This window comes from Scomber scombrus, chromosome 8 (assembly GCF_963691925.1).
Source record: "Scomber scombrus chromosome 8, fScoSco1.1, whole genome shotgun sequence".
NCBI classification, from domain to species: Eukaryota; Metazoa; Chordata; class Actinopteri; order Scombriformes; family Scombridae; genus Scomber; species Scomber scombrus.
Genome location: NC_084977.1, coordinates 32,428,057 through 32,444,530, shown reverse-complemented (window position 1 = coordinate 32,444,530; position 16,474 = coordinate 32,428,057). Strand labels below are relative to the sequence as shown.

Below are 16,474 nucleotides of genomic sequence, written 5' to 3'. Positions count from 1 at the left end.
AATCTCAGCAATAACGAAAATAAACAACAATGATAATAATATGTACAGTACACAAACACACACACACACACACACACACACACAGTGCCTCCATATAAAATTTGCGTTCATTATTAAACTTGAATTAAATTTTGATCATCAATGAATTGATATCACTGCAGAATGATTTTTGTTAAGACCTTTAACTGTTTAGTACATTTACCTCAGTAATAATGTCCAAAGCAACACCTCCACTTGCTGATCTCTCTCTCCTCGTGTCTTTGATTCGTCTTATCACTTCTTATCCCTCCCTCTCATCTAAAGACTGACTCTCTCCTCCTCCTCTATGTCTCCTCCTCTCTGTCTCCTCCTCTCTATCTCTCCTCCTCTCTACCTCTCCTCCTCTCTATGTCTCCTCCTCTCTATCTCTCCTCCTCTCTACCTCTCCTCCTCTCTGTCTCCTCCTCTCTACCTCTCCTCCTCTCTGTCTCCTCCTCTCTACCTCTCCTCTCTATCTCTCCTCCTCTCTACCTCTCCTCCTCTCTACCTCTCCTCCTCTCTACCTCTCCTCCTCTCTATCTCTCCTCCTCTATCTCTCCTCCTCTTTATCTCTCCTCCTCTCTATCTCTCCTCCTTTCTATGTCTCCTCCTCTCTACCTCTCCTCCTCTCTATCTCTCCTCCTCTATCTCTCCTCCTCTTTATCTCTCCTCCTCTCTATCTCTCCTCTTTTCTATGTCTCCTCCTCTCTACCTCTCCTCCTCTCTACCTCTCCTCCTCTGTGACTCAGCTACCAGACTCAACAGTTTCTGTCAGAGAGGACGTGTTGTGTCAGGCTTTTATACAAACTAATAGACGTTAAAATTAAAGCAGGTTGAAGGCTGGAAATGTTAGTGACTACTGTATGTTTAATTGTCATACTTTGGACGTCTATCATCATCTTCTCTTTTTCTTTTTTCTTTGTTTTCGGTGCAACTGATGTTTGATGATCCAGGCCCAGGGCTCGGGACAACTGATTGTCCCAGTTGTCCCCCCTTGTTGGCCTGTTTATAAAGATAATATACTAAGCTGTATGAATAATATTGGAGTTGAACTAGGGTTGGGATATATGTTTTAAATGTTTAAATGTTTAATAGTTTCTTCAAGTTCATTTTAAAGCTGCATGATGTACTTTATCAAAAAGCTCTATTTTGGTCTCATCTGTCCATAGTACATTCTTTCAGAAGGATTTTGGCTTCATCACGTATGTTTTGGAAAACTCAAGTTTGGCTTTTTTATGCCTTTGTGTCAGCAGTATACTCCTACCTTAGCGTCAAATTCATGGGTGCCAATATTTTTGGCCATGACTGTATATCATCATATCGCACAACACTAAGTTGAACACAGTCAAATTTCATGTTTTGTAATGACCATGGGCGTTGGAAGCACTGAAAATGTGGGTGTGGGGTGTAGGGGTCAATAAAGGTCCAACACCAGACTCTAACCACTGCTCTTTTGATTTTAAGGCACTCGGCTATACAGGTATGCTGCATTGTAATGTTTTAACAGTTAGCTAACCAAACAGCAAGCCTACTGTCAGTCTGTATACAGACTTTGTAACAAAACAATAAGGCTCTGAGCAACAGGTGAACAAAATACAAACATTTAGTTAAATGCCAAGCTTTGATTTTCAGAGAGTTAACAATGTGTTGTGACTGTGTGAGCCATCTTAACTCAGCCTTCTTAATGTCCACACTGACCTGATGCACTGCACTGATGGGAATCATCCAGCAGATGGCAGCAGAGCTGAACAGATCCTTTTGACAGTGGCCCAATATACAGTCAGTTTAGTCATACCAAGTGACTGTAATGCCATACAGTTCCCCATAACAAGCTCAAAGTTCGGAAAAAAAACTAAACAAAAACCCTATTCTATATCATTATATGACCTCTACTCTGTTCCAGCTCTACATTGAAGCTACATTTTTAAAGAGAGTAAAATATTTAAACCAAATGCATGTCTGTTTGTTTTTTAGGTCTGAAACATCCCATCAATGTAAATATTAAAGATTTATTTTTCATTATTTCACACATTTCTCCAAATTTGATTTATAAAGAAATTCTGAGATCTCAGGAACATTCTCAGCCTGAAATGTCTGAAAACATTTTATTGTAAAAGTCATTTTAAAAGAATCAAATTCAAATATGAACATTTCTCCATACTTTTGGAAAACAACAAGGCAGATTTACAGAAGGACAAACACATTTACAAAATACACCATGAGACATTCAAAACAGATGAAAAATATAAGTAAAAAACAAATACAACATTTTAAAAGAAACTGAAATGATGAGAACAACGACAGAAATAAAGTAAAGTGCAGAATGAATAATGACTCTAAAGATTCAGTTAAGATAAGTGCAGAATGTACAATAAATGTTATTATCATGATAATCACCAATTTCCTGAAATCCTTATGTTAATTCTAAAATATAGTGATGATGATTTTATTGTCTGATCAGTGTTTTCTATGTTGCAGCTTTATTGAATATGAAATAACAACAAACACAATTAAAACACTGTAAACTAAAGGAGGTTGTTCAAAGTTTAAGACTTTAAGCTGACTGGAAATTATCTTTGTTTTGATCAGGCGGGGAGTTCCGGTCCTCTGCAATGAGGCCAACGCGGAAGTAATTTAAAACTGCATTCTATCAAAAGGCCACCAGGGGGCGACCGTTTTGGTGTCAAAAGGACTTCCGTCTCTATACAAGTCAATGGAGAATTCACCAACTTCTCACTTGATTGCTAACCTCAGTAAACGTTTTCAAAATGTGTTTATGGTCTCAATCGCTAGTTTAAAGCCTTCTTCAATGCAGTATGATGTTCATTTGGGACATTTTGGCCTCCCTGATTTTATATGTGACGATAAAGCAGGGTATGCATTAGGGCGTGGCTACGTCGTTATTGACAGGTTGATTGGTTCACAGGTTCAGGAGGGCGCCTCATGCTCCTCCCGATGCCCATATAAGTAGAATCCGTTTTTTTATTTTTCCCAGCATGCACCGGAAATTTTCAAGATGGCGCTGACCAGGTCCATTTCTTATATACAGTCTATGGTTTTGATGAATTTAATGAATTATCAATTTGTCTTTTGAGCTAAAAGGACACACTATATTTGTTGGTTTTATTTTATGGCAGTATCTATCTGTCTGTGGGTCAGTCAACCACATCGGTCCAAACAGAAATATCTCAACTGTTGGATGGATTGCTTTGACATTTTGTGTATTTATGTTACTCAGAGGATGAATCCTATTGACTTGATCCTCCGACTTATCATCTACCATCTCAAGGCATTCCCATTAGCTTCAGCTGTACTTTTAAGTTCAGGGCTAATAAACTCACACACTCTTGAGTTTATGTTGTGTGCGACTAACAAAAGAAGGGAAGAAGAAGTCTGCTGGCAGGCACACATGGATTTAAAAAGGATGCAGGTTTAAAAATATTACATATCAATCATTGCTTCTTTTTTAAAAATTGCTTTATGAGTATTCAACACACGTTAATTTAATTTTACTCTATTAAAAATCAATGTACTTATTTTTTAAATGAACTGTGAGCCTTGTTCTAATGTTTGTCTGTCACTATGAGAATGACTAGTCAATGCATATTGGTAAATGTAAATCTAAACGAACGTGACAACAGCCTTTTTTCTTCTTCTTCTTCTTCCTTCTTTTTTCTTTAGTTTTGGACGGTGACTCCGACTCCTCTGTGTCCTCTTCACTTTCAGCAGAAGTTGTGTCACTATGCCTCTCTTCTGAATAAACAAACAGTAAGTAAATTAGTGAACAAATTGAGGAACTAATGAATAAGTTTGTGTATTGATCAGTGAGCAACACGTTCAGTTATCATTGGGAACATTACCTTTCTCTAGAGCTGCAAAAGTCTGCAGGTTTTTATCCTGCCAATGCCTGCTGCTAATGTTTGCAATTAGAAAGCTATATTCAAATTTAAATGTCTTACCTTTGTTGTTTTCCAGTTGAGAAACAAGATTCCGCTGATTTATTTTCTTGAGGACATCTTTTGTGACTATTAAAGCCTCCTTGCTGCCGTAGTGGTTGGTCACCAGCGTAGCGACGTCCGTGGCGTCTTTATGTTCTAGTTTGCTCTGAGCAATAGTGTCAAAGCCTTCCATCTCGTAATTTTCTAGGTGGAATTTAAACGATTTCAATTGCCGGCTCCCAAGTCTATCCAGGGTCTTTTTAATTTTCACAACTGGATTCTGCAGAAACATTATAAATAAGTGAATAATACATCATTTTTATTTTTGTTTATTTAATCTTCTCTGTTTGGCAGTTATTGCTGTAAAAGACTTCATGTATCTGCTTTTATATGGAATACAAATACAATGACAGCAATAGTGTTTCATGACTGTGATCTTGTTATAGTGAAAGGCCGCATTAGAAGTATATAATTATTTAGGGCAATCAGTCTTTCAACAACAACAGTCAGGAGCCCACATGACCATTGAAACATCTATCATTTAACTGTTTAGTCTATAAAACATCAGAAAACAATCACATATGCCTTCAACAACATACCCAGGGCTTGAAATTAACTTTTTTTGATCACCAACCAGTATGGCTACTAGATTTTCAAGTTACCAGCCAATCAGAATTTCCTGACAACAAAGATATAGCAGAATAATTCCCTTTGACAGCCTCAACCTTTCATTCATTATTAATATTACCAATTATTATATAAAAACATTTTGTTTACTTGTTTAGATTGATTTAGGGAATTATTTCTTTGCCGGTCCCACTGGGGGTCGGAGCAGAGGTAATTTAAGAAGTGATCGATATCACCTGAGCTGACATGGGTGAGAGTGCTGGAAGCGACACAGTTTTTTGACTGCGAAGGGCAGATCGCCTATTCTTTTGTTTTTTAATCATATATATCAATAAATAGTTGAAGTGACTTTTGATTCGTGGCTGCCTTTTGTTTTGGATTTCAATCGCAAGTTCACCCACTCAGGAGCGGAAGAGTTTAAGTTTGATGCTGCAACAGTAGGATTAAGACAAGGCGGATTGTTTTAAACAGATACAGTGACATTTAGACCTCATCACAAGTCAAGATGGTGAGTAACTTCAAAATGTTACAATTACAGTTCATTTTTCTGTATTTGGCAGGTTAGGGTTAGGGTGTTAATTTTCTTAAGAAAAACATCTTAAGAAATTTTATTTTCTTATAGTAAATGAATTACTAAAAGGATGTCAACAATTTCTCATATCTCAGCAATTGTAAGTAGAAAATATTTGGCCGTGTTTCTTTAAAAACAATTAATTGATGATAAAAATAAAATTTGATTAATTTTCTTTGGATCAAATGATAATTGGACTATACTTATAGTTTGACCACTGAAAAGCACTTGTACTCTACATATCACATTCTCCCATTCTCACACACATTGAGCCAGGTATCAAACCACCAATCTTCCGATTAGTGGACGACCGTTCTACTTCCAGAGCCACAGTTGATAAGTTGACTAATCCTTGTAGCTCTAATTTTATTTATATGTGATACAAATACTTTACCAGAGCTACTTACCGGAGTGTTTGCCTCCTGTGGCGTTGTCGGCTGCTTCTCTTCAGTAGTTTCTTTCTTTCCTGGAAGTTTCTCCGGCGGTAGATTTTCCTCTTGGGATTCTTCTTGGTCTGTGCTGATTTGACGGGCTGGATTCAGCGCTGGCTCTGGATTGTTCTTCAATCGATTGAGCTCTTTCATAATCTTCACAGAAGAACCTCTTTTCAGCTGCAGATCCATAAAGTCCTGCTTCTTGAAGCAAACAAGACAGTCTCCCGACACGTCCTCCTCCAGGAGGTTTTTGGCTTTTTTTGCATCGATCTTCACCTGTTGTCGTAACCACTGGTTCACCTCCTCCTTTGTCCAGTTCTCCACATGTGCTGGGAACTGTGACTCATGCTGTGATCCTTCCTTGTGCTTTTTTAGATAGGATGTGATTTTAACTGCAGGGCCGTATTTTATTCCCAAGTCTAATATATCTTTCCTTTTGAAGGCAGCTAGAGCTTCTCCTGACACTTCCTTTTCAATGAACTTGTCTGCACAAGTCTGATGAACTTTGACCACTGTCATCAGCCACTGCTGGACATCTTCCATGGTCCAGGTTTCCATCTCCGGTGGTGGTTCAGCTGTTGACTCGCTCATTTTGGATCAACTACAATGAAACAAAGAAACAGAGCATGAAAGAAATAAGTTGTAAGCTGTATATTGATTTCAGTATTAACCAGTATGGTATTGTACAGTAATGTATGCAAAAGAACCCATATTATCTCCTGCTCGCTGTAATCATTCCTCCTGTTCATACTGACCATTAGAAGATCCCTTCATAATATACTTACAATGGAAGTATTTGAAGCTAATATGAAGTTTCAGTCGTCCAAATGAGTCAAATCTTCATCTTCTATGTTTGAACGTTACAGTGTTTTTATTAGCAAAGTCTTTGTGTTACTATACTTCCACCACAGCTCAACAGGGAAACACTAAGAGGGAATATGATGCTAAAAAGACTGTAAATGTGTCAGATATCACTTGATATGACTAACTCAGATTGATGAAGCTCAATAGAAACTGATCATCTACTTTTAAATAACTGTCTGGAAACACTGTGATACAGTCCTCCATCACTGAACACTGAAAGCACATTTGAAGGAAATCTTTTAATAGTCAGTGTGAACAGGAGGAATAATTAATATCTTTCACTGTTCATACTTACACCTGTAAGATGAACATATAAAATTAATAAAACCGTTACATAACTTGGCTGATCAGAGTAGAGCAATTACAGAACTTTGATCCAGCCATTAATGAGTAAGCCAATATTTATTATGTCCAGATAAGACTAGTAATCACATTACTTACTTACTACTACTAAGCTGCTGTTAATATGAGCTGCTTTGGGAATTATGACACCTGCATTCAGATGCAATGATGAAATTGTTCTACAATCTATTTTAATATTATAATAAACACGCAAAAACAATCTACGGGATCTATCGTCACTTTTGTGCAGACTGTGGCTCATTAAACATTTTCCTCACAAGCATGATTGGATACACAAAACACACCAAAATATCTGTGACTAATACTAATGCAGTCTTCATGCTTAAAGACATAAGATGTTTGAACACCAACAGTCATCCAGGAAGGTAAAACTAATCTTTCAGGAAGTCTTTGTGCAATCTGATTTAATAAATTAATATATCATAGCAAAATAAAATATTAGCTTATTTTGTAAAGCATTAAAACAACACAATGTTTTTTAAAGCAGAGGTAGTGTAGAAACATTACATACCTTTTCACCAGCGTAACCCAAATGACTCGAAGCTCCAGCTCTGATCAAACCACTGATGTGGAAAAAAAGAAAGTAATTTAAAAGTCTTTACAGCTTTCTCTTATTGATCATTAACATCCAATCACAAAACATCATGATCTTTGACCCCCGAAAACACAAGAGAGACTGCAGTAGGCATAAAAGTTGTCTAATATAGTCTAATTTAATGAAATATTAACCAAATTAAAACTGGACAGGTGATGTAAAAAGGGAAAAACAACAGACATCAGGAAAGAAAGAAAGTGAAGATAAAAACTTCAGCTAAATATCATCACGAGAAACATGACAGCCTTTATTGTCTGGAATCTGTCAAAACTAGGCGACTGTCTCTTCTTGTACAAATCCTTTCAGGGAATGTGGACATTCTGTGTAAGAGTCTTCATCCGTATTAGTGTCTCTGTGAAGCTGCACAGCAGTTCTCTGAGCTAACATGCTCAAAATAACAATGTTAACATGCTGAGGTTTAGTAGGCACAATGTTTACCATGTTCTCCATCTCTAACATTTCCTGTTAGCAGTAAACACAAAGTACAGCTGAGGATGATGGTCATAAAACAAAGTATTGGACATATTAAAATTTGATTAGATGGCACTAGAGGAGAATTTAAGGATCATGAACATGTAAACACAATTTATTCTCCGAGGTACTGGAGATAGAAATCCATCCAATAGTTTCACTAAAAGGCAAAAATGTCAGCCTCTCACTAGAGGAAAAGTCAGAGAATCACCAGAATCAGTAGGATTCAACCAGTCGGGATCATGCATTTCTGAACTAAATTTCATTTCTAACATATACTTGTAATGTCTTTTATTGTACATTTTTATTGGTGTTTTCAACCCTTGAGTGTGTTTTATGCTCTGAATCAGGAGTGATGAATCATCAGCTATCACTAACAGCCAGGTGAGCCAGGTGCTTTATTGTTAGTCCAGTTTAGACCTCGATGTTGATTTAGCTCAAACCTGTAGCCTTGTTGAGGTTGGATCATGTTCCCACCACCTAAAATGTGTCTTGGGCGATCGAATCTCAAGTGGACAGCGCTAAATTCAAGTGTAAACCACCAGTGATCTGATCATTGAGGTGGTCTGGGATGCATTTAACCACTTACCTTTTGTAAATGCTGATGCGTCCTGATGTGTCCCAGTCAAAGATGTAACAGGAAAACATGTCAGTAACAGTATGCCAACGCCAAATGACTTTGTCCTGCCAGTGTCAACAGTTGGAACAGCCTGTATATATGTGTATTAGTTCTTAAAACATTTGTGGTTTCTTAGCTAACCTGTGCAAAACAAATCTGGCATTTCTCTGGTGACAAACTGACATAATAACTATCAGTGGGGCTCTTTGACTTTGTAGCAGAACTGATGTAGGCAGTAACGATATCTGAACACAAGTGGTCAACTGGACACCTTGGAGATATATGATAGACACAGATGTTAATGGCGATGTGTCTCGGTTGTCCACTTCTGTTTGAATCACTGAAACACATTTTAAAACCAAGTGTAAACAGCCTAACCTCAACGGCCTCTGAGGTCTCTGTGTGGTTGTTTTGGTCGGATTGCTGCACTCAGATCTGCACAAATGAATTGTACCAAGAAAAGTCCCATTAAACCAGACTAACTGACCATGACCGATGATGTTACCCATCTATACATTGCTTTGTATTTTACATACAACTACTATATATTCTCAGTGTCAGTGACATTGCATCTGTCCCTTTTAGTCCCACTGGTTCTGAGTTTGTCTTGTTTCTTTTAGGGATCCAAAGCAGCCAGCACACAACTGTCATGTCTGCTTCTTCCTCCTCAGAGGAGTCAGCAACTTCACCCAGAAGAAACACAGCACGATGGGATTCATGGTAACACACCGATTTATTATTCTGTCTCCGTCTTTACAAAAAACACACTTCTGCCGAGTTATAACAATAGACTGTATATAAGAAATGGACGTAACATCCGTGACGTCACCCATTGGTTTGTGGACTGCTGCTCGGAGGCCAATAGTATCGGATCTGAGCAGCGCCATCTTGAACATTTCCGGTTCCATTGCATGCTGGGAAAAATAAAAACATGGATTCTACTTATATGGGCATCAGGAGGAGCATGAGGCGCCCTCCTGAACCTGTGAACCAATCAACCTGTCAATCACGACGTAGCCACGCCCTAATGCATACCCTGCTTTATCGTCACATATAAAATCAGGGAGGCCTCCTGTTGTCCTTGAGTCAAGGAAGGAAGGGAGGAAGACGGAAAAGAAAGGAAGGAGGGAGGAAGGAAGGGAAGAAGGAAGGGAGGGAGGGAGGGAGGAAGACGGAAGGAGGGGAGGGAGCAAGGAAGGACGGAAAGGAGGGAGGAAGGAAGGGAGGAAAGGAAAGAAGGGAGGAAGGTAGGGAGGAAAGGAAGGAAGGAAGGAAGGGAGGAAGTAAGGAAAGAAGGAAGGAGGGAGGGAGGGAGAAAGGAAAAGAGGAAGGGAGGAAGGAAGGAAAGAAGGACAGAGGAAGGGAGGAAGGAAGGAAGGAAGGAAAGAAGGACAGTGGAACGGAGGAAGGCAAGGAAGGAAGGAAAGAAGGAATGGAGGAAGGAAAGAAGGAAGGGAGGAAAGAGAGAGGAAGGAGGAAAATGTCCCAAATGAACATCATACTGCATTGAAGAAGGCTTTAAACTAGCGATTGAGACCATAAACACATTTTGAAATCGTTTACTGAGGTTAGAAATCAAGTGAGAAGTTGGTGAATTCTCCATTGACTTGTATAGAGACGGAAGTCCTTTTGACACCAAAACGGTCGCCCCCTGGTGGCCTTTTGATAGAATGCAGTTTTAAGTTACTTCAGCGTTGGCCTCATTTCAGAGGACCGGAACTCCCCTCCTGGTTATAATATAGTGCTCCTGCAGCCTCCTTCTCCTGCTGGGACTAAAGGTGTCAGTATGCTCTAACTGAACTATTTGTCCGATAATAATAACAATAATATCTTTATTCATATAGAATTTATTTAACTCGTTTTAGCAGTGTTTACAAAGCACTTAACATTGTCTTAGAATTTATGAAAAAAAGCACAAATACATTTTTTAAAAACATACGAAAGCTTTTAAATTGCAGCATTAAAATAAAACCCAACAATGCCCAAAGGAATGAGGTAAAAGAAAAAATAAAACCATGAGTACTAAACGATAAAAGACAGAGAAAGACAATATCACATAAAAGTATATCTATAAAAGTTCACAATCACTTTAAGCTGTGATTCATCGGGTGTGTGAAGGTGTAAACGTAGGCAAAGCACTCCATGAAACATTTAAAACACAAATTGTAAATGTAAGAACAATTTTTATCCTTATTAACTCTACAAAGACACCAGTGTTTATCCTTCTCTCCTTTTCTCATCTGGACATTTTCATGGAAAAAGAAACAGCTTATCTTTGTGTAGCATAATAACTAGATTTTGGTAACAACTAACATATAAAGGCATTTACTCGTCATGGTTTAGTTTACATTACATTTGCATGTTCTGGTCAATTTCAGAAAGATCACAGTGCTACACCAGCAGGTCAAAAAGCTAAAGCTGGTTGTGTCAGGATGGTTACCGTAGATTTATAAAACTCTGCGTTGTTTCTTCATTGTGTGTGTTGTACAGAATAATTATGTCAAGATCTTCTGTGTTTCTGAGGTTACCTTCATGGAAGTGTTAAGAGAACAGGATACAGTGTTGGAGGCAGAGCCCCGTTCATTCCTATGAAGGTTACACAGTGGTGCAGGAAGCCAAAAAATTTGACTTCCAGTTATAAAAATACCCGGATCTCATGCACTGCTTCCTTTAACCTCCTCTCCTATCCACATGCTAACTTACCTCCACTAACTTGAATGAGGATAAAGTTAATTAGTTCAGCTTTTCTTGACTTTTAAAATCATTTTGTGGGGATGTGACACCATTTTATCGCCCCTGTAGGACCTGAAAGTTACAATCACACTGTTCGGCCATTGTGTCAAATTGGCTTTAAAAGCCTGGTGCCTTCCTGCTTCTTCTTCTTTCAGTCAGCAAACAGCAAAAGTGGTGCAATACAGCCACCATGTGGACAAAAGTGGGAAAGACACACAAGTGCCTGCAAACATTAAATTACAGTTTAAACCAAACTTTGGTAATTTTTAATGAGAAACTGATATTTTTTCCCCACAAAATCATGAGACTTATTCTCCTGTCCAGCTGCTGTTATGAAGTTGGTGATCTCAGGCACCATGGTACCTTTATATTGACGTTCATGGAAAAGGAGGCACTTTGATCCCTTTCTTCCCTCTTCTCATGTTTACCTGTGGAACTGGACAGTGAGTCTGACTTCTCCATGTCTTCTGGTTTCTTCTCACCAGCACAACCCTTGTGATATGGCTTAATTTGACCTGATAAAAGAAAATAAGCAAAGCGACGAATTAATATCTTGCTGAGATAATATTTTATAAAGTTCATTAAAAAAGTTAAAGCAGATGAAATTGAATGTGCAGACTCTGAATGTGTTCCACTTCTGAACATTTACAGAAACCTTTTCTTACCCATGTGACTTTCCACTTGAGAAACGAGTTCCCGTTGATCTATTTTGTGGAGGATGTGTCGTGTGACTCCTAAAACCTCGCCACTGTAGTGGTTGGTCATTAAGGTGGCGATGTCCATGGTGTCCGTACCCTCCAGTTTGCCCCGAGGGATAGGTTTGTGCTCCGAGTCGGTGTAATGTGTCAGCTCAAAATGAAAAGATTTCAGGTCTTTCGCTCCAAGTTTATCCAGGATATTCTTGATTATTGGAGCAGGGTTCTGCAAAACAGATGAAATTAGAAAATAAAACAAAGTGGACTGAACACTCCCTCACTTCTTATTTTTCTATAAAAACTAATGTAGAAAGCACTGAAGTTTTACCGTAATTGTCTCCCCTTTTTTCACCAGCAGCACACTTGTCTTTTGAGTTTCTTTTCCTCGTCTTGTCATACTTGTGAAGGACAAACGCATCCTGGATTTCAGGCTTGATTGTCGGACTTCTTTGATCAGAGGCAGCATCTCAGGCTCTGGTTTGTTTTTCAGTCGATCAATCGCTTTCAGAATCTTTACAGCAGGACCACTTTTCAGCTCCAGATCCAGAAAGTCCTGCTTCTTGAAGCAAACGAGACAGTCTCCTGACACATCCTCCTCCAGGAAGCGTTGGGCTTTTTCATTGTCCACCTTCGCATGCTGCAGTAACCACTGGTTCACCTCCTTCTTTGTCCATTTTTCCACATATGCTGGCAACTGTGACTCATGCTGTGATCCTTCCTTCAGCCTCTCTAGATAACACATGATTTTGACTGCAGGACCGTGTTTTATTCCCAGGTCTAATATGTCTTTCTTTTCAAAGTCATCTACATTTTCTCCTGACACTTCCTCTTCAATGAACCTGTCTGCACAAGTCTGATGAACTTTGACCTCTGTCATCAGCCAACGGTGGACGTCTTCTTTGGTCCAGGTTTCAATCACAGGTGGTGGTTTAGTTGACTTGCTCATTTTGGATCATCTGAAGATGAAACAAGAGCACCAAAAAATGTATGAGAGTAAAAATTGGGCAACACTTTATTTTACAGCTCATTTAATTTCATGCATATTTCCTTGTAATGTTTTGGGTTAATGTATGTCTGAATACTGTACAACACATGCACATTTCTCACAGCCATAAATACTGGTTATTAGTGACAAAGGAATTATGTGCATACCCCTATGAAGGGACATCTCTAATAATGCAACAAGAAACAGCAATGCTGTTCGCTCTAAAAGACTCATCCACAATCACTCACTACAAACATGATGCTGACTGAATTTCTTCTCTATCTAAAGGTTTTCAGATACACCTAATTGCAAATATCACAATTAATTGGATATTGACAAAGTGCTACTATGGTATGATGCTAAGTCATCATGCTCTTTAGAATATATAGATGATTATAACATTTTGCAAAAATAACAAAGACTAAAACAGATGGCTCACATAACAAGAAAATATGTTTTAAAGACAACAAGTTAACCATGTTATCAAAACACAGGTAATTTACTTCTACACAAAGGATCAAGGATGTGAAACACTGTCTGAACTGAAGACAATGTCCTTAAAGCCGTGTTCAGACCAAACGCGATGTCGCGCGTTGAGATTACATGTAAAGTCAATGCAAAGACGCGATTAGATGAGAATTCGGGCCGGCCGACGCGATACACGCGATGTTGCGAAAATCGCGTCAACGTGCGAGTTGAACGCAGGCGGGGAGTTTTGGTCCTCTGAAATGATGCGAACGCGGAAGTAACTTAAAACCACATTCTATCAAAAGGCCACCAGGGGGCGACCGTTTTGGTGTCAAAAGGACTTCCGTCTCTACACAAGTCAATGGAGAATTCACCAACTTCTCACTTGATTTCTAACCTCAGTAAACGTTTTCAAAATGTGTTTATGGTCTCAATCGCTAGTTTAAAGCCTTCTTCAATGCAGTATGATGTTCATTTGGAACATTTTGGCCTCCCTGAATTTATATGTGACGATAAAGCAGGGTATGCATTAGGGCGTGGCTACGTCGTGATTGACAGGTTGATTGGTTCACAGGTTCAGGAGGGCCCCTCATGCTCCTCCCGACGCCCATATAAGTAGAATCCATGTTTTTTTTTTACCCAGCATGCACCTGAAATTTTCAAAATGCCGCTGCTCAGATCCGATACTATTGGCCTCCGAGCAGCAGTCCACAAACCAATGGGTGACGTCACGGATGTTACGTCCATTTTATATACAGTCTATGGTTGAACATTTTGAACTCTTGCGCCGACATCGGGTGACGCCGTGCCGCGACAGCCTATCAGCGTTGAGATTCTCCCGACGTCACTTACGTCTAGCCCCTGTTAGCATAGCTGGCTTTCCCTTTATAAAGTTTTGAAGAAGAAAAAAAAAAAAACAGCTGGCTTTCCCGGCATATGGCGCTTTTCCATTACACAGTTCCAGCACGACTCGACTCGCCTCGGTACGGTTCCAGGAACCTTTTCCATTACAAAAAAGTACCTACTAAACATGAGCGGGGTCTTCATAGCACGGCTCCGCGAAACTGCCGTGACTTCGTTTTATACGCGACACAAACACATAAACAATGGAGGACATGGAGGCGATGGTGTACTTGCTGCTGTATGAGGCTTTCTGTCTCACACAAAGCAAGAGAAGAGAAACGAATCGCTGTAACGCTGTTGTTGGTATTTAAAAATGCCGGGTTTGATTCTTGTGTGGGACGGCTCATGACTCTTCCAGTGACTCTCTGACCAATCAGTGGCCGGCAGTCTGTTGACGTCACATTTAGTATCGGCTCGGCTCTCTTGGAACCTCGGCAGAGCAGATACTAAAAAAGTACCAGGTACCAGGTACTATCCCTGATGGAGACGCAAAGAAAAACGAGGCGAGTCGAGCCGAGTCGGGCTGGAACTGGGTAGTGGAAAAGCGCCAATAGATTCAACAGTTAAAGTTACAGAGAAGGGAGAGGCTTCTCCTCAGTCCAAAGCAAAAATGTGACTGGTCCAGTTTTTATGTTCAACTGATAACACAAATAAATAAAGTTTCACTTTTGAGTTCATGCATAAATTTAAACTTAAGCAATATGTTTTGTGAACTGACCATGAACATACTGTCATCCCAGCAGGATAAATGTCATTTTCAATTTGACCCTGATGAAGCTTATTTATCGGCATTACTCTAATAAAGTGAGATTTATTTCAACTATAAACAATTTTATTCAATAATCTGTTCACACCATGCTTCAATAAAAATGAGTTTAGTGTTATTTAAAAGATTTCCTAGTGACCATAATCACCATAATTATTTTTTCAACGCAGGAAAATTTAACTGACCCACTTCATTTTTCTTGCAGCTGTTTTTTCACAATTTGTATTCAGGAAGTTAAAATTATGTTAAATTTACACTATTATGTCCCACAATGGTTTTAATGTGTTTTTAATCACTGAAATATCTTCTCAATGAAAGCCTCGTTGTATCCTCTCATGAAACACACCAACATCCAGTATGTGTATCATCATACCATTCTGTGCTTGTTAGTGACAGCCTGCAGCCTAAAATACTGGATGTGGTTTGAATGACAGCATTACAACCATTTTATGTGAACACCTGGACGAGTCAGAGCAGATCCTCATTACTGTCACTGCCGATGTGTGAAAGACCTAACATGAGATTAATCCTGCAGTAGACCCTCAGCTGATCATTAGAGAACACCAGGGCTCCCACACACTGTCTCGCTCACTTTAGTAGTTTTAATAAGTTACGTTTTGGTCCCTCAGACTTACACAAGTGAGCGACATAGTGTGCCGGAGATTTTTTTTCTATTTTTGGTTGCACATTCCTCTTATGCATCTGCCATTACTCAGGTGTGCAGAGATTCATTTTTTCATTTTTAGAAGACATAATGGTGTGTAATAAGTGACAAAATGCTGTTTTTAAAAAAATAGTAGCCTACCTAATTGCATTTCACCTACTTATATGAGTCATTTCCCACCAAAACCAAAACCCACCAAGAGGACGGTGTCCAGGTTACATATGAATGCTTCCGACAACAGATGACACATCAAATACAGCTATTATTCAAAATATGAGATTTAGAGGAATTCATTTTACATAAAAAGTGAATTTCTCACCTACTGAAGTCCTTAGACTCTTCTTCGTCATCTGTTCTGGTAGATGATGAACAGAGAAATGAACACCGCACTGCTCAATGACTGATGTGTAGTAACCGACTGTTTACCTGTGAAATCCCTGAACTTCATTTCCTGGAACAGTTACTTCACACCACACCCACTGATGTTTGAGTCCATGTTTAGGACAACAGGCATTAACTATAGATTTATATTACTACAGTATATAACCACAAATTAGACATGTTGTTGTTTTTTAATCACAATTTTACAGCAAATATAATAAACACACAAAAGTGAGAGCTAATTAAATAGTAAATATAGTCACCAGCCACTTTATTAGGAACACCGGTGCAATGTAATTCAATCCAATACAACAGCTCTGCTATAAACTCTACATTTATGAAGTTTTTACATTTTCAGTTTTTGTTAACATTGTCCTCC

At 38.9% G+C, this 16,474-nt stretch overlaps 2 protein-coding genes across 2 annotated transcripts in view; both read right to left on the bottom strand.

Moving 5' to 3' along the window:
- The window catches only part of LOC133985184 (sterile alpha motif domain-containing protein 9), a 30,153-nt gene extending 14,094 nt beyond the window's left edge, over nucleotides 1-16,059 (bottom strand). Inside the window, exon 1 of the mRNA XM_062424778.1 lies at nucleotides 16,034-16,059. The gene's annotated coding sequence lies outside the window, so the exon portion shown is untranslated. The remainder of the gene's footprint in view (nucleotides 1-16,033) is intronic.
- LOC133985301 (uncharacterized) lies at nucleotides 11,499-16,051 on the bottom strand. The gene is made up of 4 exons (XM_062424894.1): nucleotides 16,038-16,051; nucleotides 12,257-12,884; nucleotides 11,899-12,154; nucleotides 11,499-11,748 (listed from the first exon to the last, which is right to left on the bottom strand). Exons 2-4 carry the CDS (start codon nucleotides 12,872-12,874, stop codon nucleotides 11,564-11,566), a joined length of 1,059 nt encoding a protein of 352 aa, XP_062280878.1. The 5' UTR covers nucleotides 12,875-12,884; nucleotides 16,038-16,051; the 3' UTR covers nucleotides 11,499-11,563.
- Nucleotides 16,060-16,474: the final 415 nt, after the last annotated feature.

Coding starts and splice junctions, on each gene's coding strand:
- LOC133985301 (XM_062424894.1), bottom strand. CDS start 12,874: ATGAGCAAGTCAACTAAACCACCACCTGTGATTGAAACCTGGACCAAA. Junction 12,155..12,256: donor AAAAAGGGGAGACAATTACG/GTAAAACTTCAG, acceptor TCTGTTTTGCAG/AACCCTGCTCCAATAATCAA. Junction 11,749..11,898: donor TCAAGTGGAAAGTCACATGG/GTAAGAAAAGGT, acceptor TTCTTTTATCAG/GTCAAATTAAGCCATATCAC.